The following is a 26506-nucleotide window of genomic DNA, read 5'->3' on the forward strand; positions in this document are numbered from 1 at the left end:
TTACCAGCAGTCTACCACATTCTTCTGGCCGCTGCTTATACATTTAGCGTCAGTCTTGCTTAATTCATGGCATATCACAACGCATTCATTGAAATAAAAACAAGCTTTAGGAAGATTCACATGCTACTCAACTGCTTAGACGTCACTTGCAGCGAAGACAGCTCTGATTGGTTTTCCTGCAACTGTACGTCATATCAGATCAAAAAAGTCCTAAGTAATGTGTAATCATTATGCTTGAAACACACCATTACATACATGTGCATACACAAAGAGAATTTCTTTTTTATGAATGTAAAATAAATTGTGCAAAATCACAGCAAAATTCTCAAAAGCTGAGCAGATACTATTCAAAGAAATAAGAAATAAAGTAATTTAGAAGTATTAAAGAAATAAAGCAATTCCGACCTGCAAACTCACAAGTTTTGTAGATAGTTTACAATTGTTTCATTGCAATTTTTTTTCTTTCAAAAATGAATGGCTTGAGTAATTTAAGACTTTTTAAATAATAATAAAAAAATCTGTAGTAATAAATTTATTTAATAAATATGTAGCTTTAATATTAAATTAATAAATTGTTAGTAAAATCTACATGTTATACGTATAGCGGAAAAAGTAGACACTAAAAACAGTTTATTGACACTACTTGAAAGTAATTCATACTTCATGATAAACTAAATTCAGTGTTAAAAGTTAAACACAAAGCACAAACAAAAAATGCACAAAATCATATGTAAATATTATGAAATTTAAAACAAAATATAATTTAAATGGCTGTCAATCAGTCGTCAAGTGAATCTCTGATTTCTAATGGCCAGTGAATAATATAAATTATTAAATAATAATAACAAAATTATTTTACAAAAATTGTTACCATGTTAAACACACAATACTAACATGAGACTTTTTATTATGTAACAAGTTACGAAAATAACGATAGAATAACAACGCTGACATTAAGCCTGACAACATCTCATCTGCCCGCAGATACTGAATCAGGAGGCACTCTTTACTTAAACTGCATCTGACTGAAGTGTCACCAGCTTTCACACACGTCTTTCAAAATAAAAGTCTGGTATCAGAAAAAGATTTAGAATTACGTTTTTTCTTGTTGATGTTCTTTCTTTAAATGTACACTCCACGACCCACCAGTTGAGAAACACTGGTTTAGAGGTCTGTAACTAGGGCCACCGAAAACCCCTGAGTCTGCCAAGTTTATGTTTATTAAAAAAATGAAAGCTTTATTTAAAATGCACAGGGTTTTGGACCAATTCAGAAGTGGGAAACATGGCATGACCCAAAAAATAAAAGGTAGAGAAATAAACAGTACAAATGAACAACAGTGTGTTTCAGACACAGCCATGAATCACGCTGCCGGCTGAACCGTTCCACTTCTCGTCATCCAGCGGCTCATGCATACATCTGCACTGCAGATCTCCAGACGGAGCGTCAGTGAAGGAGCTCTTAGAGAAGTTCACCCAGTCTTCAGTGACATTCACGCCACACACCTGGCACAGCTGTGCAGCCAGCGCGTCCTTCAGAAAGAGGAGGCGTGCCAGTCTCTGGAGCGGGTAGCGGCAGTTGCGGCTGCTGTGTCCGTGGCTGTAGAGCAGGAGCAGCTCTGTCCTGCAGGGCAGCAGGTGTCGGTGGACGGCACAGACCTGGATGAAGTCCAGTCTCTGGGCTAGACGGAGCAGCCGAACTGGGTTGCGCTCCATATGTGCTCTGCTCACGGCCAGAGCCAGCTGAACAGCCGGAGAGCTGCGTATCCTCTCGGGCAGCTCCAGAACATGTTGAATGGCTTGAGATGAACCTGAAAATAAAAAAAAAGTTGATCTGTTTATCTCTTTTAGAACTCCATTAGTGTTTTTTTTCCATATGTACACTTAAAGGGATAGTTCACCCAAAAATGAAAATTCTGTCATTAATTACTCACCCTCATGTTGTTCCAAACCTGTAAGACCTTTCTTAAACTTTGGTACAAAAATTAAGATATTTTTGATTAAATCCAACAGCTCTCTGACCCTCCATAGACCGCAAGGAAACTACCACAATCAATGCTCAGAAACATAGCAAGGAAATTGTTAAAATAGTCCATGTGACATCAGTGGTTCAACAGTAATTTTACAAAGCTACGAGAATACTTTTGGTGCACAAAGAAAAAAAAATAACGACTTCAACAATTCTTCTCCTGCACCACCCTGTAGCACCATTTTGGAGAGTATCACATATGTAAACAAAGTATGCAACGTATGTACACTGATACATTGTTTACGTTCAGATCAAAGCGTAAACAGCGTGTCCACATACATACATTGCATACTTTGTTTACGTATGTGATACTCTCCAAAATGGTGCTATAGGGTGGTACAGGAGCCGAATTCTCCAAAAAGTATTCTCGTAGCTTCCTAAAATTACTGTTGAACCGCTGATGTCACATGGTTTATTTTAACAATCTTCTTGCTACATTTCTGAGCCTTGATCGTGTTAGGACCCTTGCTGTCTATGGGAGGGTCAGAGAGCTCTCAGACTTCATCAAAAATATCTTAATTTGTGTACCGAAGTTGAAGAAAGGTCTTACGGGTTTGGAACGACATGACATGAGGGTGAGTAATTAATGACAGAATTTTCATTTTTGGGTGAACTATCCCTTTAAGTGTGACAAAGTAAGATGTGAAAACAGTGAAATATGTGTTATATAAATGTGTTATTTATTATAGCAATAAGCCCAGTGAAGACCATAGACAGTAAAAGAAATGGACACAGCGACCCCGTTGGATTCAACGGAGACAAGTGAAGTCAATTAGAAGCACGCACTTCCTGGGGGTCGAGCGTACTGCGCAGACTCAAACTGAGCTTGATGATGTAAATGTCACGTGAGCAACCTGTCTGACAATTGTAAGTCTTCTAATCGCTGTGTCAAGAGAAATCTGAATCACCCACCAAATCTTGCAGACGTTGTTGAATAATTTTGTCCCGTGTCTTTTATGGACTCTGTATGGGCTCTCCCTTGACTTCATGCCTCCACGTCCCCCCGATAGCCTCATAGACAGTAAAAGATTGCCTGCGAGCTTCTCCTCCTGAACATACGGTAATTTCTCTACTGTGCGACAGAGAGTCGCAGGTTATGACGCAATCGTTAGCCTATTTTTACAAAAACTGCTTCTATGGGGCCATAACGTAAGATACAATGTAATGGGGCCTTTTATACATTTTCGTGTTTCTTTAGAAAAAATGAATGGACAAATGGAGTCTTTAAACGCCTCAGATTTAAAGTTATTCGCTGTCAAAGTGACGCCAAAATGAATGGGAGTCAATGGAATGCTAACAGCAGGTGGGGGTCCGCTAGCCAATGGCGGCGCCCAGGGATGCTTCAATAAAATATGAAACCCTGCCCCCCTGGTGAAGACGTGGTTTACAACAGATAAGGGGTGTTGTTTCGACAAGGAGCAGAGTGTCTAAATCCCCTTAGCTGTTCTAAATTTAATGTAAACTATGGTTTCACTGGGTTTTGTTGCTTTTATAAAAAGGTTAGCATGTGCTTAGCCCACCCATTGAGAAAAAAAAATCACAACAAAATCTGACAAAAATCCAGATTAATTTACAATGGCTCAACCAATCAGAATCAAGGACTGGAACTTGTGTTTTATGTGAATGTTTTATAAATACGACTATAGTTTTTATTAATATTTAGCTGTTATTTACATATTTCATTTTAATTTTAGTTTTAGGTTTAATAATTTAGTTATGTCCTTTTCATTAGTTTCTAATTTACTTGCCAACATTTCTAAGTTTTGTTTTTAAGGTTTTCATCCAATATTTATTTCAGCTTTATTTCAATTAACAATAGTTTTTCATAGTTTTAGTTTTAATTATAAAAAAAACACACCAAATCCCATTCCAAACTATTATTTTGCTACACACTATTATTTATTATTGAGGAAAAGGGTGAAATATTCAGGATATTTGAATGTAGTGAACACATTTTCAACATTTTCCACAGTACCTGTAATAGTATTACCAGCATATGCAGGTGAATCTCACTTTTATAGAAGTAAATCTCATCACAGTACTATTAGTTGAGCCACTGGCACAGCGGACCAATTTGAGAGAAATGCTTTCTTTAATAATTTGCTTATTTTATATTATTAAATATTTTATTCATTAGCAATCACCAGACCTGTATACATTTGCTTGGACATTGCTTGAAGATTTACTTTGACTTGCAAAAGAAAAAAAAGCTTTTAGCATGAAATTCTAATAATTTCATGTACATCTTTTTACATTTCCTAGATTAAAGGGGCAACATGGCTTACTTGACAAAATCTGCTAAGGGTTAAATAAATGTAAGAAAATCATGTAAAAATGTATAATCTTTTATTGGAAAATTAAACATTTTATCAAACATAAATGCCTTAATCAGTTAAAAAGCTGTTAGGATATGGATAAAACTACTACTTAGCAAAGAACAAATTTATTCTCATGTGTTTTATGTATTAGGTATGTTACGGTGTCTGACAGACAGCATGTAGAAGCCGCCCAGAGTGCCATTTTCTCCTTCTTCTCTGAAAGTGATGATACAGCTAAAACATCTGAAATTATGAGCTTTATCAGGAAATGCGTGTGTACTCTCTGGACCTCTGTAGGTTTCTCGTAAACACTACCAGGTAATCTTTAGCGTGCATTTTCTTTTGACAGACAAAATGTTTAATTCAGCTGTCACAAATTCAAAACTTCTTAAAAAAAGTATTTTGTTTCCTCCAGGAAAGGAGTGGCTTTGATGCACAAAGTTGTTTTTATTGTCTCATAAAAAAATATTTTATTTGAACCCATGAAAATGTAGATCCTGTTTTTTTTTCTTTTTTTCAAATCACTTTTTAAAATCATTACATTATTTCTCCGTAGCAGCTTTTGATTCATAGATTTTAGTCATACAGTTGAAACCTATTTATAAAAAAATCATTAGAAATGGAACAAAATTAAATCAAGAACAAAACCATGGTAAAAACCGTAAAGGATCACTACAGTGAATCAACACACTGATATTAAGCAGCACTGAGAGCTCTAGCAGCTTCCGCTCACTTACCCAAGTTATAGAGAAGACTCAGTGCCTGAAACTGCTCTTGATGCTGGTGCTTCCCATCCCTGTAGCTCTCCAGCAACCAGCTCAAGCATTCCTGCAGGTGAGTGTCATTGATACGCGGGTCAAAATACTGACGCTGCTGCCCGCAGAGTCTGTAGGAGGCGTAGAGAAGGAAACGCACGCTTTTCTCCAGCACGGCCACACAGTCCGGCCCCGACACACGCTGGATAATCATGTCCTGACGAACACTACGCAGACGGTCAAACACAAAACAATACACCTGTGGGTCATAAACAAGACAAGCTTGAAATGGCCATCATATTACAGATAGAAGAATAACAAGACGACATTTCCATACCTCCGTCCATGGCTGAGAAGTAGAAGAAGCTGCAATCTCATCGACGAGGTAACACACAGTCTTTAAAAGCACAGAGGGAGGTCGAAGGTCGCTGGCTCTCGTGGAGTCTTTCCCCGCTGCAGGTCTCGAATACTCTTTGACGGCACGTGAGACATCAGCACGCGGCAAACGGTCCCGCTCTGTGCCGGCCACCATCTCAAACCTGTGCAGTCGATTCTGTGCTTCCCGCTGGCGTAGTTCATAGGCAGGACACATAGTCAGACAGGTGCCACAAGGCACTGAGTCCTCAGCTTTCTGCTCCTCCAGCCGTTCCCTGTTCGCTCGACCTTGCTCCCTGTGCCTGTGTCCCCGGCCCCTCCTAGACTGATGCCACCTGAACATCAAACAAGACAGAAAATATGTATGAAAAAACAGAAGGCAGCTGTGAATGATTGCTGCAGGTGATTCAGAATTATCTGACACTCAATAAGTATTAGACCATATTGCTGAATAGATAAATAGAATAGAAAATAGGAAAATTATTCTATTTATAAAAATAGAAAACTCTGATATGTATGAGACCCTGGAGTGGACCACAAAACCAGTCATATATGCTTTATTAATCTCATAGTATTAGTATAGACCCTCCAGTATTGCAGATCTAAGGTCTGGAAGATGCTCACTGCTGCCTTTTTGAATAATCTTTTCTCTTTACTGACATAAATGTATCTCGACTGAAAACGGGTTATTTCCAAACTAGATGTTATGCAATTATAACAGTCTGACTTGTGCATGCTGTAACCTGCTGGTTGTATGTTCTGCTTTATACTTTAATGACATTAGCTTTGTCACAACGAGCGGAGACTGTTTCTGTCTGCGGATACTCTTTGTATCAGATGGTTAACAGTTAGGTTTTCTGACTGGTGTTTAAATATAACGTGTTCAAGGCATATCATCGTGCGTTAATCAAAATAAAAGCGAGCCTGTGGGGCACTCACCCGACGCTCATGGCTGTTTCGTTCATTGGTCGGGTTTAGCTCGAGCTCAACTCTTCAGACTAGACTTAAAGACCGCTCCGATTGGTCGCCGGGTTTCACGCAACTGTACGTCATATCCGACAAGTGCTACGTATTTATTATGCTTTGTAATTTTCGCATTGAAGAGGTCTTAGAATCTGCTTTCTTATCCTTGTGGGAAAATTTTATTTTAAGGTTTCTTAAGAAAATTCCTACTCTAATAGATTTCTTATTTGGAAATGTTCTAGATTCCTAAAATGTGTGTTTGCATTATGTATTGTTTTCTTGAAATAGATTTTATGTTCAGTTTTTTTTTAGGAAAAGTGGATTGCATATCAGAGCATGAAAAGCAACAACCGTAACTGACTTCATAATTCCCTTCGCAAGTCAGTTCACTTAGCAGGAATTAATTTTAGGGTTAAAGTTATTTAAAGTTATTAATAAAACATATTTCTCTATCTACATACTGTCAGGGTTGTTGATCTCAATTAAAAAGTTTAGACCATAAAAAGAAATGAAACAAAAATAGCCAACTGAAAGGTGTTCTCTTGTTATAACACGCATGTATCAATATAGTCGTTGTTTTATTAAATGCACTCCACCAGCAGTCTGATTGAACACGTGACAAATTCTTTTAATCATTCTGCAGCAATGTATGAAATAAATACCTACAATTCGTTGATTATTAGCATGTTATATTTATTTAATTGTAAACAGATGTGATGATGGATCACAGCGTGGAGGGACAGAAGAGTGTCTGGGCTGTGCTCCGTCCGATCTCTTCTTCCTCCAACGACTGCTTGATTAAAACGGTCTCTCGGCTTACAAGTGAGGACACCTCCAGAAGATCGGAAAAAGTCCTAAAGTGAAAAGAATCCAAACAAAGACAGAATCAGATCAAGTTTAGATAAAGAGAATATCAAGCTCTGTTAGGTGCGATTCTTTCTTAGAAGCAGACTGAAGCACTCCTACCTTGTCAACTGTTGGCTGATTTCATTAGCTGTATCTTCTATCTCTCTGAGACACTGTTTTGAAGCCTCACAATCAGTGGGAATGTCCTTTGTAAAATGTTGCAAGACACGCTCACTCCGATTCAGAGATTCAATAGCTTTGTCTGGGCAAGAGAAATATTCAATAAACTGGGTTGGAATCACTATTAAATCAAAAATCATCAGTTGAACTGACAGAAAGTTTTTTTCTTCCAAGTTAAGCAAATCTCACCTAAAAACTGGTCTGCGTCCTCTCCTATGTGCACGTTCTTCACAGGAAGCTTGTGTCTCGTGGCATCGATGGCAGTGGCAAATGACTTGTAGTCCTCTGCAAACGTGTTTGCTGCAGCAGCAACAGGAGCTAAAGCCTCAATCTGCATATAAAAGAGCGCTCAGATGTGAGATGTGTCATCGTGGAGATTTAAGCACCAGTGTTACATGTGTGAAGATGACCTGTAAGTCCAGTAAACTGTTGAGCTGTTTCTGCTTTTCCAGCAGTAGATACTGTCGTTTCTTGTGATTAACTTGTGCGGACAACTGCTGCTCTTTCTCCATCACAGCCAGAATATTCCTCTCAGCCTCCTCTCGAAATTTCCGGGTATTATGCTCAATCTAGACAGAGAAACATAAAAACCTTACCAAAAGAGGGCTTTAAATGCACATTTCAAACACAAAATATAACATTAGGAAGAAAAAAAAAAAAACATAAACATGTAAAATATTTTGGATTAATGTTCATAATTTGCATATCACACATGCATTAGTTGCCAATTCTTTTTGTTTGTTGTTGCTAGCTCTCCTTATTTCAGTACAGGGGGAATATGGAAAGCATTTTTCCATTTTCATTTTAGTTCATGTTTTAGTACTTTTGTTGTTTTAGTCATTTTTTTATACACCTCTACATAGCTTTTATTCATTTTTTATCTGTTATTTTAGTACATCAAGTTAAACATTTAAAATGAGAAAGTGTTGCCTTGGCAACTAGCTGAAATAAAGTATTTTATAACTTATTTTAGTTCAATCAATCAAACTATTTATAAGCACTTTAAAAACCCCGAAGTGGACCAAAGTGCTGTACAGAAAATTAAAACTCATACAAGACATAAAATACAATTAAAACACATTAAGAGACCATAGAAAAAAAAAAAAATAGTTAATGCTTTTCATTTCAGGTAATGAAAAGGTTTTACTTTTTATAGTTTTAATTTTAGTTTCAATTTTCATTTTTGTTAACTATAATAACCCTGGATGTAAAATCATTATGATTTTGCTGGACTTTTGTAAAAAAAAAAAATAAATTAAAAAAAAAAAAAATTATATTTATATATGACAAAAAGTAGGGACACAACTGGGAATCCTTATATTGTACTATATCTAATTGTAGTTAAAAAAAGACAAATATTTAAGTAGTTAGTAATTGAATTTATAAGCTGAACACAATTTTTTTTTAAAACATAATTGATCTAAATCAAGTACTGAGGTCTGAGGATAGATCTTGATCAACTTATTTTGATAAAATAAATACAATCAAATGGTATATTTATGTGAGGCACATTCTAGTGCCCATCTTTGATTAAATTTAAAGACAAAATGATGCTATTTTAAAAACAAATCATAGGTACATTTGTGAGGCACTTTTAGAAAAACAGATTAACTTCAGCTCAGACCTTAGCAGTGAGGAAGGCCAAAATAAAGGTCTCCATCGCTATGTCCCTTTCCTCATTATCAGGGTCCACTGTGTTTGGCTGCGCAACTTTATCTGGAAAATATAATCAACATATTAAGCACACAGGTCTGGTGAAGAAAAAAAAAACATTTTCCTTGTCTAAACTTTACCACACCGTTAATGACAGAGACATCAAAGTCTGGACGAATGCAGTGACCATCCAAAACAGTCGACTGCAAGACATTTCCTCCCACATTTGAGGATTCCAGAATGCTGGCGACCACTGAGGGAAGACATCACATGCTCAAGATCACATTCACCAGTTATCCTGTAAGGAACATTCGCTTATCTAATAAAACAAAGCTTATTCGACAACCTAGATCCAACAAATGCTAAAGTGAATATTTAATCTGACACATCTACAGTCAAACACTCACAGGTCGAGTCATTGTCTGCCAGACAGCTCATTGTACGTCTTGACGGTATGCCTTCCCTTGGTTTCCGCGGGTTGCTCACTCTGGGAGAGGACGGCCTGGGTGGCCTCAGCATCGATTGCTGCTGTACACCGCCCTACAGAACACACCAGCCCTCATATTAATATAAAAGGACACGGAGAAATTAGACCCAGCAGCACAGATGTTGAAGGATAACTTAACTATGAGACATAACATACAGTTTCTTCCCACTATTTTGCTGTCTCTCTTACCTTTGAAGGAGCCTTTGTTTCAGTTTGCATGTATCGAGGCTTCACAATCGTGCCCGGCGCTAAAAATCAATGAGATCAGATGAAAGTGTCAGGATAACATCAATGAGTAATGACACTGAATGAATGGTGGGTGCGCCTACCTTTGGTTTTCCTCCGTGCACCACTGTTATTTCCACTGCTGGCTTCATTTTCAGCTGATAAACTAAAAAAAGAGAGGCTGTCTGAATATCTGCATACATGACACTGATTAAGAGTAAACTCATACAGCAAAGAAAGAGTTCAATATGACAACCAGATATTGTTTTGTGATGTCTAAATGAGACTCAGTATCTGGTTTAATTTGGACTTCTGATACAGACAGTTCATGACTTTAGCTGTTATTAGACTAAATGATTATATAGCAGTAATAGCGTCAACGCCACGCCATCTTCTGCATAAATTACTATCATTTTATTTGTGCTTAATTTTTAAATCAAGTCAGGTTGGTTTATTCACTGCCATTTTCGACCTATGTCGCCTGGATCACGGTGAGAAAATACTTTAACATATATAAACAAATACATTTTACAATACCAACATTAGCACACGTATTTTCAGATGAGGTTATACATAACAATTCAAAGAAAACCGTGAGCCAGATTGATGTTTACATTATTCAAGCAACAGGTTAACGTTATATGATGACCGTAATAAAAAGCACTGAAGACTTGAACTTGACCTGAAATATGAAATCTTACTTTTTTGAGTCACTTGAAGCTGTTTTCTCTACTTTCCGTATATTTAACTGCTTTTTGGATGCCATTATGTCGGCCACCGCGAGGACTGTTGTGATGTTTGTTCAACGCGCGGGTTATTGGTTTTCTTCTTCTCTGTGTTCGAAGCGCTCGCATGGGTTGCGTTCAGCGCCACCTGCCGGACTGGAGTGGCACAATTCAACCCAGCCTGCGATTATTTTCACAATTTTCCTGTAAATTGCAAAATGATGCAACGTTTTTTTTTTTATTATTGTAATGAATTACTTATAGTGAGTAATTGGCTTTCTGCGATAAAGACATTTTATAATAAACAATTATTAGTATTTTTAACGTAATAAAGTTGTAGCTTTAATATATAAATAGAAACAAACATTCAAACGCGCTTAGTAAAATATTACTTGTCACATGTATGACAGATAAATTAAACAATAATAATAATAAAAAAAAAAGTTTTACTGAAACAATTTCGTTTAAAACGATTTACACGTCACGATAAACTAAAAGTTTAAAGTTAAAAGCACAAACAAGAAATGCACAAAATTATATATATATATATATATATATATATATATATATATATATATATATATATATATATATATATATATATATATATATATATATATATATTCTGCAGTATATTTTAAGAATGTGTTTAAAATGTTTTCTCCTGTTCGGCTGCTAGTGTCCGCCCACTCCTCAGTCACTCAGTGGTCGGTGAATAACTCGGTAACAGCGCTGCTCGTGTCTGTGTTTGCACATGAACATGGTTTATCCAGCAGCATGAAGAGTGTGTAGTTTAGAGGTCTGTAACTCGGGTAAGTGCAGATATCCTGCTCGAGTTTCGGGTGTTTGTTCTTCCCTTCGGTGCTGAAATGTTAGGATTAGCCAGAGTTAGCCAGAAAAGTTAGCCGAGTCAAGCTCAAACTCATCGTTTAGTGCTGCTTACCAGATATTTGATGGAGATAAGACATTAATCTATTTAATTATCGTCAAATCTATTGTAATTTGCGAAAGCGCTGCTGATTCAGCGCAATGTTGTTGTTATTATTATTATTATTATTATTATTATTATTAGCACGTAAGTTAGCAAGCTAGGAGTGATTCAGAGACGCTCCCGAGTGTTTCAAACCTTTCTCCATGTGCACACAATGAATGCTGCTCAGGAATATAGTTTAGACTTTAGACTTCAAATGGGAAGCTGAAATGTGCTGTGTATTCAGTGTTTATGTAACTTTCCGTACCGTGTGAAGAAACATCTCGGTTACGTATGTAACCACAGTTCCCTGAATAGGGAACGAGATGCTGCGGTGACGTCACCGTATGGGAACACCTTCGGTGCGACGAATGTCTGAAGCCCTATACCATCTCGCCAATCCTATTGGCCAAATAGCGCTTGGCACCGCCCTACGCATGCGTACGCATCGTATACCCGGGGCGCCGCGCGCTATTTCGCTCAGATTTCATGAACTGAAAGAGAAGAACGCTATCAGGTATGGAACGGCCGGGACCGCAGCATCTCGTTCCCTATTCAGGGAACTGTGGTTACATACGTAACCGAGATGTTCCCTTTCATAGCTCACTTCGATGCTGCGGTGACGTCACCGTATGGGAACCCTATACCATAACGCCTGACGTACCTGATAGCTGGGATCCAAGGAAGCATCTGCTCAAGCGGAGAGAACCCGGGAGCCAGGAGCCGTCCTTACATCCAGACTGTAAAACTTTATAAAAGTGCTCGGTGAGGACCATCCTGCCGCAGCACAGATATCAGCCATAGAAGATCCACTGAGGGCCGCCTGAGAGGAAGCGACTGCTCTAGTGGAATGAGCTTTGACTCCTAGAGGCGAGGCGAGACCGCGCGCCTCATAGGCTAAAGATATTGCCTCCACCAACCAATGGGACATGCGTTGCTTTGTGACAGCATGGCCTCTATTCTTGTGTCCAAAACAGACAAACAGCTGGTCGGACTCACGCCATGAGGCTGATCGATCGACATAAGTCTTAAGCGCTCTGACAGGGCAAAGACTTAGATCTTCTGATCCTATCCCAGCAGGGGGTAAAGCCTCCAGGACCGTCTGCTGAAAATGAAAGGGGTTCGAAGCGACTTTAGGGACATAATTAGGCCTCGGTCGCAGCAATACCTTCACAAAGCCTGGTGCAAAATCCATGCACGACGGCGAAACAACAGAAGAGCCTGTAAATCCCCAACTCTCTTGAGGGAGGATAAGGCCATAAGAAGAACTGTCTTCAAGGTCAGGATTTTATCCGGTACGGTTTCCAAGGGCTCAAACGGATGTCCTGATAGACCTTGCAGTACAATAGATAAATCCCATGAGGGAACTCGCACAGGGCGGTAAGGCCTCAGCCGTCGCGCACCTTGTAAAAAGCGAGAGACCAGCGGATGACGGCCCACTGAAGCACCATCCATATATACGTGGTTAGCTGAAATGGCTGCCACATAAACTTTCAAAGTTGCTGGCGTTACTCCATCAGAGAAACGGTCTTGAAGGAACTCCAGTACTGAAGCCACTGGGCAGTAAACTGGGTCTATACTACGAAAACCACACCAGGTCGTAAACAGCTTCCATTTGAAAGCATATAAGCGTCTCGTAGATGCTGCTCTGGAATTCATAATAGTCTCGGAGGTTTCCGCAGAAAGACCGGGACATATTAACTCACTCCGCTCAGAGGCCACGCCCACAGTTTTCCACAGATCTGGCCTCGGGTGCCAAATCATCCCTCGTGCTTGCGATAGTAAGTCCTGTCTGAGGGGAATCTCCCATGGAGAGCCCACTATTAGACTGACCAGTTTCCGCAAACCACGGCTGTGTGGGCCACCACGGAGCCACCAGCAGCAGCTGCTCCACTCTGTCCAGCCGTATCCTGGACAACACCGCTGGAATTAAACGAATTGGAGGAAAAGCATACAAGCTGGTCCTGGGCCAATCGTGAGCTAACGCATCCAGGCCTAGGGGCGATGGAGGGCATAGGGAGAACCACAGCGGGCAATGCGTAGTCGTGCTCGACGCGAATAAGTCCACTCTCGCCTCTCCGAATATCTGCCATAAAAGGCTCACCGTCTGTGGGTGTAATCTCCATTCCCCCTGCTCCAGAGTCTGTCTGGATAGCAGATCCGCTCCGACGTTCAAACGTCCGGGGACATGAACTGCTCGGATCGATAGAAATCTGTTCCGAGACCAAAGAAGAATACTCCTCGCCAGCCTGCACAGGGGGCGAGAGCGTAACCCTCCTTGATGATTCAGGTATGACACAACCGCCATGTTGTCTGACCTGAGTAGTACATGACGGCCGGTCAGCAGATTTGAGAAATACTGGAGAGCTAGAAAAAAACTGCCAGTAGTTCCAACCTGTTTATGTGCCAACCGCGTTGTGTCGCTGTCCACACTCCATGAGCTGGGCGCCCTTGACAAACAGCTCCCCAACCGGTCAAAGACGCGTCCGTCGTGACAGTCTCTCGGGAAGCACAAATCCCCAGCCGAACTCCGGCTAGAAGGAACTCGGTTGACATCCACTGTTTTATTGACATAACACACCTCCGTGTCACCGAAATCGTACGATGCGGAAAACAACGGGGTGAAATGTTCTGACTTTTCGTCCACCACTGAAAAGGGCGCATGTGAAGTAAGCCCAGACGAATTACAGGGGATGCCGCTGCCATCAGACCTAACAGCCTGAGACACAAACTCACCGTCACTGTGCGGCCTACTTTGAAGTGACGCACGCATGACGTGAGAGACTGAACGCGCGGGAGAGATAGTCTGGCTGTCATCGCGCGAGAGTCCAAATCTATTCCCAGAAAGGTTATCCGTTGAGAGGGGATTAAAAACACTCTTCTGGAAATTCGTGCATAAGCCCAGGCTTCTTAAATGATTCAGCACTAAATCTCGGTGAGAGAGTGCTTGAGTCTGTGATTGAGCTAGCACCAGCCAATCGTCCAAGTAATTCAACACCGAACGCCCTGGAGCCGCAACGGGGCCAGAGCTGCGTCCATGCATTTTGAAAAAGTTCGGGGAGCCAGGGCTAAGCCGAACGGAAGAACACGGTATTGATACGCTTTGCCCTCTAAAGCGAATCTGAGGAACTTCCTGTGTCTCTTGATGATCTGAATATGAAAATATGCATCCTTCAGATCGATCGTGACAAACCAAGTGTTTGGTTGAATCTGAGACAAAATGGACTTTACCGTTAACATCCTGAATTTGCTCGTCCTGAGTGCAAGATTCAAACGGCGTAGATCCAATATGGGTCGCAAACCGCCCCCTTTTTTTGGTACAACAAAATAGCGGCTGTAAAAACCTGACTCCATCTGAGAGGGGTGTACTTCTTCTATAGCCCCTTTCTTCAGCAGAGCTGTCATTTCTTGCCGCAGCACCGCGACTTCCTCTGGTTTCACAACCGTGGGAAGAATTCCGCGGAAAGGAGGCGGGCCTTTTCGAAACTGAATGGTGTATCCGAGACGAATCGTGCGTAACACCCATTGCGAAATGCCGGGCAAGCGTTCCCACGCGGCCCGAAATAGCGTCAGTGGTTTCAAGGTTTCCGCCTTTTCCAGCGTTTTCATACGCGTTAACATGCCCGAATACGGAAAGCTCGCGGCGTCCGTAAGCCGGGGAAGCGCGTGCGTCAAATCCGTTGCATCTCGTTGTGTATAATCCTGAAGCGTGTCCACGGCAGGAATTAATCCAACAAGATGAACATCGGGCTCTGCCGCTAGCGAAAAAGCGGCGGCTGTATGAGCCGTCATAAACGGGCCGTCTTTGCCAGACCCTTGTAGCGTTCCTCGGATTCTGAAGGCTGAATCGCGCAGAGTGTCTGAGGAAACGCCTGACATGGTTACTCGATCCAGTGCTGCTCGAAGCGCCTTTTGCGGCGAGACAGTCAATGTTCGAGCGCGGGGACTGCAGTGAGAGGGTTGGATGCGCGAAAACGGTCCAACAGCGCTCTCCAGCAGAGGGCACAGTCCCTGGCAAGCAGCGAGAATATCAGGAGCTGCTATTAGGAGCCCGAGAGCGAGAGGCATTAGCCGTCGAACTCAGGTCTAATCTTTTCCGCTGTCGCTGGCGAGCTGGTGGAAAAGCCTTAGGACCCCAGTCCTTACGAGGGGGCGCCATAGGCGAAGGCTCTTCCCGTGAGGCAGCCCGTTGGCGGTTTGAAGAGGTTGAACGAGACCGCGCGGGCGCCTGCCGCCGTTCAGTCTCTCTGGGTCTGCGTGGAATCAGCTGGCGGAAAGCGGCTGATTGCTGTTTCGCTGCCCTAAATTTATCCACCACCGACGTAACTGCCTCTCCAAACAAACCGTCCTTAGAAATGGGCGCGTCCATGAGAAAAGATTTATCCTTTTCTTTGATATCGGTGAGATTCAGCCAAAGGTGGCGCTCGACCGTAATCAAACCAGCCATGGAACGGCCCACTGCCCGAGCAGTATGTTTGGTAGCGCGTAGCGCCAAATCTGTTGCCCGACGCAGCTCTTTCACAGCCTCGGGGGTGTGATGCCCTCCCCCTCGTCGAGATCCTTTAAAAGCTCCGCTTGGTAGGCCTGGAGGACCGCCATAGAGTGGAGCGATGCGGCCGCCTGGCCAGCAGCCATGTAAGATTTCCCGACGAGGCTAGACGTGACTCGACACGCCTTTGAAGGAAGGAGGGGGCGAGACTTCCATGCCGTGGCCGAATTAGGCGCCAGATGTTCGGCGAGAGTCTCCTCAACCGGAGGCATCGCTGTATAGCCACGGTTCGCCATATCTGAAATGGTGGCGAAATCCGCAGCCGCAGCGTTCGTGATGCGCGCCGAGTAGGGCTGCTTCCAGGACCTCGAAACCTCCTGGTGGAGGTCCGGGAAAAAAGGCAGGGGCCTACGGGGCTGCGCGGGAGCACGACTAGTCAAAAAAACGGTCGTCCAGCTTAGATGAAGGTTGGGCCTCGGCCTTCTCAACCTCCCAGTCCAGTCCCAGCTTACCCACCGCACGAGAGACCACATCCAACAGCTCGCTGTAGGAGGGAGAGAGACGCGCTTCTCCTGTCCACTAGGAGGGAGAGGGCTGTCCGTATCTGCCACGAAGTCCTCAGACTCCGAAGCCGCGGTGGATAAGACGTCGTCGTCGAACTGCCCACAACCGAAGGAGATAGCATCGTATGCCTCCGGGGTGGGCTGTAAACCCCCGTCCGAGAACACAACGGGTTCGACGAAGGTGGCATCCTGCACTCGGGTAGGGGAGAGAGCGAGCGATGTGGAGAAAACTCCAGCGCCGAGCTGTCGTCGTAAGTGAGGTCGCACATGTCTCCCCAAGCCATCGCCTCGTGCGGTGCCTCGGCAGCCGCAGAAGCGACACGGCGGGGGTTAGACGCGGGGGCGACCTTGGAAAACACTTCTACCCTCGAGCGCAGTACTTTAAGTCGCAGGCCATCACAGTGGGGACAAGAGGAAAGGCCACTAAGCGCAGACTGCGCGTGATGTAATCCCAAACAGACTACGCACCTTTCGTGAGTGTCTCCCTTAGTGATGAACCTGGTACACGGTTCCTTGCACTTTCGAAAGCTCATCGCGTCTGCGAAGAGGAGTTAACACTGCTCGAGAAAACCGCTATGAACGCGAGATGATTCCAGGGCACAGATGATTCTCTTTCCTGAAGGAAATGAAATCTGAGCGAAATAGCGCGCGGCGCCCGGGTATACGATGCGTACGCATGCGTAGGGCGGTGCCAAGCGCTATTTGGCCAATAGGATTGGCGAGATGGTATAGGGCTTCAGACATTCGTCGCACCGAAGGTGTTCCCATACGGTGACGTCACCGCAGCATCGAAGTGACCTATGAAAGGGAACTTCTGTAACGATAAATACTTGTTATGGCATCTGCTTTCACTCAGATTTCTTTCATGGAAATTACAGCAATCCAATGCTGTTGTGAGGAGCTTTTCACCAAAGCCCTCAATGAATAATAAATACTCATGTGAGGGATCAGTTTCGCTGCTCATGAGAGGGTTGAAGTTTCAGTGTTTCTCAGTCTGTGGGCTTGCTTGATGCTTTTGCTAGTCAGGAGTGTTACAGGGTTTTTAGAGGATCTGGCACAAGTAATGTCATGATTTGAACGCATGTTGTTGTTGTGTTCAGGAATGCTTCTCAAGGTGGTGTTGGGATCATGTGTGTTTTGTGCTCTTCAGGGTTGGAGAACGGCTGGGATGGCCTCTAAACTGTTCGACAGACTTCGCCGTACGCTGTTCAAAGAAGGGGAGCTTCCTGCGGAGACGGAGGGACACGGAGCAGAGGACTTTCCTGAAAGCTCTGAGCTCGAGGACGATACAGACTGCGTGTCGGCCAGACTCGGAGGAACCCTGTGCTTTGAGGGCGAAGGGGCCCTGGACTCTGAGGATGCAGGAGACGCGTCGGGGCCAGACAGCGACTCTGACTTCTTTGGAGAGTCCATAGATAATGCATGTAGCAGCACAGGTAGTCATCAATAACACACGCTTTACATCATTTACAAACTCGTGTGTTGTTCCAGAACTTACAGGATTGTTCAGAGGTTTGCGGTTAATCGTTTATGCTTTCCAAGACTGCATTTATTTGTTTAAAGTACAGTAAGAACATTAATTAAAGTTGTGAAATTATTACAATTTAAAAAAAAAAAAAAACAGAGTTTTTATGGGAATATTTTTTAAAGTGTAATTTATTCCTGTTATTTTCAGCATCATTACTCCAGTCTTAAGTGTCACATGATATTTCAGAAATCAGTATAATATGTGGATATGCTGCTCAAGATAGATATATTATTATTATTATAATTATTAATATTTAAATGTGATTCTGCTTAATATTTTTGTGGAAATTTTATAATTTTTTTTAGGATTGTTTGATAAATAGAAAGTAAAAAACAAACAAACAAAACAAAACGGCATTTATTTAAAATAGTAATCGTCTGTAACGTCTTTACTGTCACTTTTGATCAGTTTAATGCTTTCCTTCTGAATAAAACTATAAATTTTTATTTAATCTTACTGACTCCAAACTTTTAGTTTTACAGTAGCGTGTGCTATTATTATTGTTCAGAGTTGTCAAAAAAAAAAAAAAAAAAAGTCCATTTGACTCGTACAGCTTATAGCAAATGTTCTGAACTCATATGATAAGGAATAAGCTAGATTCAAATTTGGGTCAGACTTCACTGAAAATCATCTCAGCACTCGCAGGTCTTTAATCACATTCTCCATTCTGTGTATTCAAACTGACGTGTCACCGAACAAACCCGAAGGCAGTGGTTTTTGGTGTCAGTGATGTAAAGTCTGTCAGCTGTGGTCATTATGAACTGCTATTGTATGGAAAAGAGCTTGTATGGAAAAATTCCCTCTTTTAAAAACAGCATGTGTTTTGTAATAAGTTCTTCCTTTAAGCTTGAATACGTTTCAGATGGTTCTTGTGAATTTACAATAATCTATTTGTAGGCAGATTTCACTTCTTGTTTTTTAGTTCACTTTTAGTTCACTTTGATTCTTCACAGTTGCAGTTAATCTTGTCTTTGGTTTATAGATACCAGCCCAATAGGTCCTTCCCCAAAAACCTCAAACTTGATCACCAGACAACTACAAGAAAACTGGCGTAGCTCAAAAACCCGTTGCATTCCTGAAAAACTTATTTTTGAGGTGACTGACGCCAGTGTTGTGCATGAGACAAATTCCAAGTATGTGGTAAGTACACTAACACCAGCTGTGGACCATTTCAGTCAAGTTTCAAGAACCAATTTTCAGTCTGTCCATTTTCTTTCTTTTTTTTTTTTTATGTCACCAAAACTGTTTTTATACCAGCATTAATCACCAAGCACTTTAAATTTGGGAAAAAGACAAATAAGACTGTTCACATCAAAGAAAAGGAAAATACTTGTAAAAATGTAGTCTAAAACACATGCAAGTCCTTAGAAATGTACATAAATGTACTCTTTGTATAAATATTGGTTTCATATGGATTTGAAAAGCTTTTATATAAATTTAATAACTCTAAAAATGTTTCCATAAAAACTATTGATCACGCAACATAGCTTCAATTTGGTGGGCAAATGCTTTGTTACCAAAAAAAAAGTGTATGTGTATATATATATATATATATATATATATATATATATATATATATATATATATATATATATATATATATATATATAATAGAAATAATAATAGAAATAATAAAAAAGTGTTAAGATTGTGATATCAGGACATCACCCTGCACATTTTTCTGTAATTAATCTTTACTTCAATACATTTATATTGTCATAACTTTAATCAAAGGATGACAGGGAAAAATTGGATGCTGCATTTATTGCGTTAAAAATTTTTACTTGTTAAACTGAACATTGTAATTTTGACAGCCCTACTCTTTTTCTTTTTGGAAGAAAAAATGTAAATGTGAATGGATGTAGCCACAGAAAAAAGTAACGTAACTAGTAATGTAACTAATTACTTTTGAAATAAAGTAATCAGAACAGTAACGTGATTACTTTTAAATGGAGTAATCAGTAATTTAATTGCATTTTCAGAGTAACTTCCTGGTCCGTGTACTTGGCAGCCAACGGATTTTCCTTTTGAAAATAGAAAACCAAAATCTGGAATTTTTTTATTTAATATTGAAAGTAGAAAAATTAGAAAAAGGCTCCTTTTTAGTTTTTTCAATTTGTTTTCCAAGAAACGAAAAACAAGAATTGTATAAAATGTATAAACAGCTTGAATATTCGTTTTCTACATGTGGGCGGAAATTAAACGCCCCTTTCTGCTGATTGGTCAGCTTAAGATCAAACTGTGCTGTCATCAGTTCTTCTGCAGTTCTGCACGGCAGAATAATAGTCCTCCGCTGCTGCAGGTGCACAGATTCTTAATACATTTCATCTTTTTCTCATCAAACAACCAGACAAATAAATGGCTTGATGCAACTCGTACCAGGGCAGAGTTTAGACAGGACTTTCTTTTGTGTAGGCCAGCAGTTCTCAAAGTGCCAGAGGGTCCGCAAAAAACAATTGCTATAGCCTACAGTTTTTTCCAGACTGTAAAGTCACATTTTTGATACATGCTGTGATTTATTCCAAAGTGACTTATATAGCCACGTTTCCACTGCTAGAACTTTACCCAGGAACTAAGGGCTGGTCCTCAATGTGTTTCCACCGCAGGAACCAGGATCTAAATAAAGTTCCGGGTAAAAAAACGCCCCTCAGAAAGTCCCTGCTGGCGAGGTAGTACTTTTTCAAAGGTCTGGAACTTTCGGTGGCGGGACTTGGGCATGCTGATTGGTTGAGTTCACGCAGCACTGTGATTTCAACCACCATTTATTCGGATGATTTTCAAAATATTACTGTTATTGTGTCATGAAATGTAGTTTTAAAAGTATTTCAGGCGAGAATTTAGTTGTTTAAACCTCAAATCTGCGGTTTATTTATAAAGACAGCGCATATTTAAAAATGTGTTTCGCCAATTTCGGAGACGATCAGCTCCACGCCATCAGCGGGAGCTCAGTGATCATGTATCTGCGGAGAGCAATCTCGACTCGGCTAGTCCTTCTGACATTTGCCGCTGGCTCTGATATTTCTTTGGTCTGTATTCAATTTATCTATATGTTAGATTGAAAATAAAAAGAGGCAATTGATATAATATTTCGTTTCATTGTAATGTAGGCTGTAGGAAACACATTTCCCTGAACTAAGTACATTTCTGTGGCTATTATTATTTTTAAATGAAAACGAAAGGAGACAGTGGTATTTGATATCATATTTCGTCTTATTGTAAATATACAGTGAGGAAAATTGCAGTAGCCAAGGCGAGCTGACTGATGTTATTAAATATGCTGCAGAATTACCAGACTTGCGTTGTCCCGTCCGCGGGAGATCATACTCCTGAGTTGAACTCGCAAAGTCCGAACCACCGAGGATGCAAGTCCGAAATGTGTGTACTTTGTATTGAGAAACGCGTGCAGACTTACGTCACCAGACTATTTGTTTTGACTGCATATTTGCTATACACTTCAATACTGCTCTGCGCTTGACTGGAGTCACGTTTGTCTGCTGTTTAGTTTAGAGTTTATTTAACCCATCGCATTGGAACTGTGTGAGCTATAGGGGTAACTACTCACATTGTTACTTTAAAGGCTTATTACCTTCCTTTTTCGAACACACACACACAAAATGTCCAGAGAATGAAAAAAAAAAAAAAAAAATGAAAAAGGAGCTGTTTGCTCATCTTTCATTATTAAAACAAAAACCGAGTGAACGCTTGATTCCCGATTTTGGTTTTCTAATTTCAAAAGGAAAATCCATTGGCTGCCAAGTACACGGACCCTTGCCCAACACTGGTTGCAGGTTTCACTTGAAATCAAATACACTTGTGGTCTTTTTCTCATCAGCTCTACACGATTCACATCATCCATTCTGGGACATTTGACAAAACTCCCGCTATCATCACGCGGCGCTACACTGACTTCGAGCGTCTACACAGCCGCTTGCGCCGCCGTCACGGAGACGAGATGGATGGCGTGTTCTTCCCTCGCAAGAAGCTGCGCAAGAACTTCGCCGCCGAGACCATTGCCAAGCGCAGCCGGGCCTTCGAGCAGTACCTGACCCACCTTCACTCCCTTCCTGAACTACGGAGCACACCTACGTTTCTTGAGTTCTTCTACCTGGGTGATCTGCGCGCGGGCCAGATGCTGATGCGAGTGGGCCGGTACCAGGACGCCCTAGGCTCTCTTCTCAATGCTCTGCGACTCCAGGAGAAATTAGGATGCCATCAGCTCCTGCAGCTCAACCAGCTCCAGAGGGTTCATTGGTTCTTCACACTCTCCTCCTTGGTCACCTGCTTTCAAGAACTAGGCCAGCTCAGTGAGGCTCAGGAACACTGCGACCGAGCCCTGCAGGACCTAGCGCCTTCCCAGGAGGCTTTGCAGCAGCACCAGTTGCACCCTCTGCTCATCCCACTCCTCCAATCCAACGTCAGGCTGTCCTGGAAGGTCTCGAAGGACAAGAGGCGCTGGGAAGCTCTTCTGCAGGAGATCCAGGAGCAGGGGATTGATATCGGGAATCAGCCCAACCTAAAGGAGTGTCTAATTAAAGAGAGCATCGAGGACAGCGAGGGGCTGGTCAGGGCTAAGAGCAAAAGTGAAGATGTCCCGTAAGCATTCAGGATTATAATTTATTTTTAATATGAGAATTAGACGTTATGAGGGACAATTCTGATAGCAATATGTATGATAGTTTACTAAGGAAACCTGTGGAATTAATGCTAACTTGTACAATGCAAAACATCACTTTAAAATACACATACATTTCATGGGCACATTTCAATACCATTTATTATAGACTTATTCTTTATTTGGCCAGTCTTAACTATATGATTCAATTTGAATAATTACTTAAAGGAATAGTTGACCAAAAATGACAACATGCTTAAAATAAAAAAAAAAAACAATTTATGACCAGTGAATGCTCTGCAGTGAATGGGTGCCGTCAGAATGTGAGTCCAAACAGCTGATAAAAACATCACAATAATCCACAAGTAATCCACATGACTCAAATCCATCAGATAATGTTGTGTGAAGTGAAAAGATACATGTTTGTAAGAAACAAATTATTTATATATATATATATATATATATATATGTATATATATATGTATGTTTAATATATAAACGTTACATATTTTTCTAAAATATATACATGCATGTGTGTGTATTTATATATACATAATAAATATACACAGTACACACAATAATAATGCTTCATTTAGATTATGGCATTTTAAGTTTAAAACATTGCTTCCAGTTAAAATATAATCAATAATATATATTTTTGTTGTTTTTACTTCTAAATGGTGTTTGATCTCTGCATATTTCTCTCAGATGAGATGAGACGACTTTTTCACTGGAGAAAGTAATATTATGAAACTCGAATTTTAGCTGGTTTGACATTAAAAACATTTTAGTGATGGACTGGTGTAATATAAACGTGACTCTTTTCTCTTTGCAAGTTGTTAATTGATGGACTGGAGTTGTGTGGATTACTTATGAATTATTGTGATGTTTTTATCAGCTGTTTGGACTCTCATTCTGACGGCACCCATTCACTGCTACATAATATTGCATTTCTCCAAATCTGTTCTGATGAACAAACAAACTCATCTAAATTTCGGATGGCCTAATGGTGAAAAAATGTTCAGCAAATTTTCATTTTTGGTTGAACTATTCCTTTAATGCATTCGGTATTATAAACTAATAATACTTTACAGAATTCAATCATTTAGGTGGAGTTTAATTTCTATACATATGCTAAAACATTTTTCAAGTTTAAATGAACAGTAGTTAAAGTTAAATTAGCATTAGTTAATAATAAAGTCAACAATAAAGTAATTTATAAATGAATATTCACCTACATTAATAAATTCTGAATGATATATATATATATATATATATATATATATATATATATATATATATATATATATATATATATATATATATATTAGTTTATTATAGCTTTAATGCTTTAACTGGTGTTCACAAATTGAAATTGTAAATTGTACCCTTTATTTTTGTATCCTGTAAAATCCGCACCTGGGAACTGTGTTTTGGTGTGACACACAGAACTTTTGAACTACTTAATTCCTCATTTTCAGCTGTAATGAGTTGCAGCCCGGTTGTTTTGTGTCTTATATTTAATAGCCTTGAGCTACACAAACTATCAACCTTCATTTAAGCACCTCCAGCACACGTTATATAGAGTGGACATTGGAAAGAATTAAGTGAGGCTGTCTACTCTCATTTCTGCTGTTTACATTCAGCTGCATTGGACTGATTTGCCTTTTTGGTGAAGAATGCAGTAGGAATTATTAAAGTAAAGGGAATTTCCTCTTTCGGTGTAAATTATGAATGAAATGGTCAGATACTGCTACAACAGCGTTTTGGTGCTGTGAACTACAATTTTAACCTTTGTGTTTTGTTACTGAGCTCAGAGTGCTTTTAAAACTTCAGGTCACAAACAGTTTAAGCAGTGCAAATAACACTAAACCTTGCTTTTTTTAGGACTTTTTTTTTTTTTTTTTTAATAATATGATTGATGCCTTTATATATCAGACAGAGCCTTTTTATTGAATGAATATGCTCAAAAATTTTAGTTTTAATATCTGAGCCCATTCTTTTTTTATGTAATCTTACAAATTGTTGTCCCTTGCACACAATTTTCAATACTTTTGTATACTGGTCAAACAGATTTTCCCCTCTGTTACCTACTAAATTTTAACTTGAATATATTTATTTATGTATTTATTTATTGTTTTTGGGTATAGTTGAATCAATAAAGTAATATACTCTTCACAAAACAAGTTTTCTCAAATTTGGTCATTTTGAAGGTGCATTTTGGCAAACTAAAAAGCCTTTGCAATAACTAAATGCTTCCAGGTTTTTATTCATATTCTGTATTTCAAATGTTTTTATGCACTGAAATTGTTCGAGTTGAATTTACAGTAGGTCAGTTTTGCATCGCACTCAGATGTATTGAATTCGCACTGCTCTTGTTGTTGGAAAAGTATCGTTTGTGTTATATTCTCCTCTCCTTTTGCAGGTTCCTCAGTAAGTTTGGGTGAGATAGTAGACTGTGAATTTTAGTATTTATTTATTTATTTATTTTAGTAAATTATTTAGTGATTTTGTTCTATCTGTCTTTTCGAATCATATTTAACCCATGTTTAAAGACAGTCTTAGCCTCCAGGGGACAATTGCATACACTACTTAGACAGTTAGTCATTACTTTTTTTTTTTTTTTTCTTTAAGACTGGTCATAACTTGTACAAGTCAGTTACATAAAACAACAGGTTTAATTTAAATACCTCTTGGCTAACTACTGTTTGGTTAGACTAGTTTTTAAGTCATAGGTGACTTTATGCAACTGGCCCCATTTCTCATATCTTAAATCTATGGCCTTTTATCTTGTTTTTTGTAAATGTATTAATAACAAAATTCAGTTTTGGGGGCCCCTTACACATACTGTTCTCTGAGAGCACACGAATGTGGTTTTCTTTTAAAGCACTACACAGCACTGACAACACAAACACCTACAGCTCATTTTAAGCACCTGTCATCTGCCATCTAGTGGTCACATTAAACTGTATAGCATTCCACTAAATGCACATTAATGTGTCAATGCACAAACAGTTCCAAAGCGATGCATGCAGTCTATACAAAGGACTCTATTACATGCATGACAGCTGCTAAATGTATTTCTTTGGGCCTCATCCGCAGAGGAAATGTCAAAAATCCTTGGGGAAAAGAAAAGGCTGTGCTGTGCAACTGCTTCCGTGTAGAAATGAAGGGGTTTCCATTGAGTTTACTTCGGGGATCATTTTTCAGTGTGTAAGAGATCAGCTCACACACTGCCATTAAAAAGGCTTAAAAGTCTGGTATGATTGTGTTGTTCATAATCAAAAACTATTATGTGGCAAATAAAATGTCTTTATTCGAACTTGCAGTGTAAATAACTTCAGTGTTTCTATTTCAGATTTTCGTGTTTAATTCTATTTCAAATGTTCATGCATGAGTGAAAAGCTTTCTACAACATTTGTTCCCCAGTCTATTGTGAAAAAAACAATGTAACTTTTTGCAAACATGTTTGGCTCTACCGCAGACAGTCAAGCGGCAATTACAGATCAAGTGATTAAAAAATACACACATTTCTGGAACTGAGCGTTAAGTAAAAATGCCATTGTTCTGAGTATTTTGTGGTTGCATCTGCCAGCTAAGCAACCACCACCGAGATGCTAACATATATAAAGCTTACATACACTACCTTGGACTTTAAATGCACCTAGGTGCCCAGTGCCCACGTTTTATTGTTTGCCAGAACAGATCGTCCCGCCCCCAACTCACGCTATTGGTTGAGAGCGGGCTTCAAGTGTTCTGATTGGCTGCGGCCCGCAGTCAAAACCTTCT

The 26506-nt window shown here is 40.2% G+C and overlaps 3 protein-coding genes across 4 annotated transcripts; 1 reads left to right on the plus strand and 2 right to left on the minus strand.

The window, feature by feature from the left end:
• Positions 1-581: 581 nt before the first annotated feature.
• Positions 582-6532, minus strand: LOC109076879 (SAC3 domain-containing protein 1-like). Of its 2 annotated transcripts, none has more exons than XM_042750683.1 (4): positions 6220-6344; positions 5439-5811; positions 5084-5360; positions 582-1810 (listed from the first exon to the last, which is right to left on the minus strand). In XM_042750683.1, the coding sequence occupies exons 1-4, from the start codon at positions 6255-6257 to the stop codon at positions 1347-1349; spliced, it is 1152 nt and encodes a 383-aa protein (XP_042606617.1). In that variant the 5' UTR covers positions 6258-6344; the 3' UTR covers positions 582-1346. The 2 variants fall into 2 exon arrangements, with proteins under 2 accessions (XP_042606617.1, XP_018948079.1); XM_019092534.2 differs by lacking the exon at positions 6220-6344 and adding an exon at positions 6416-6532 and having other exon boundaries at positions 585-1810.
• A 579-nt stretch (positions 6533-7111) lies between these two features.
• haus8 (HAUS augmin like complex subunit 8) lies at positions 7112-10684 on the minus strand. The gene is made up of 10 exons (XM_042750684.1): positions 10532-10684; positions 9935-9996; positions 9795-9853; positions 9526-9658; positions 9264-9371; positions 9090-9181; positions 7876-8034; positions 7655-7796; positions 7406-7547; positions 7112-7293 (listed from the first exon to the last, which is right to left on the minus strand). The coding sequence occupies exons 1-10, from the start codon at positions 10594-10596 to the stop codon at positions 7164-7166; spliced, it is 1092 nt and encodes a 363-aa protein (XP_042606618.1). The 5' UTR covers positions 10597-10684; the 3' UTR covers positions 7112-7163.
• A 521-nt stretch (positions 10685-11205) lies between these two features.
• On the plus strand, positions 11206-22974 carry LOC109045562 (sorting nexin-21-like). The gene is made up of 4 exons (XM_042750847.1): positions 11206-11367; positions 17728-18013; positions 19088-19245; positions 21938-22974. The coding sequence occupies exons 2-4, from the start codon at positions 17746-17748 to the stop codon at positions 22700-22702; spliced, it is 1191 nt and encodes a 396-aa protein (XP_042606781.1). The 5' UTR covers positions 11206-11367; positions 17728-17745; the 3' UTR covers positions 22703-22974.
• The last annotated feature ends 3532 nt before the right edge of the window (positions 22975-26506 follow it).

This window comes from Cyprinus carpio, chromosome B23 (assembly GCF_018340385.1).
Source record: "Cyprinus carpio isolate SPL01 chromosome B23, ASM1834038v1, whole genome shotgun sequence".
Taxonomy (NCBI): domain Eukaryota; kingdom Metazoa; phylum Chordata; class Actinopteri; order Cypriniformes; family Cyprinidae; genus Cyprinus; species Cyprinus carpio.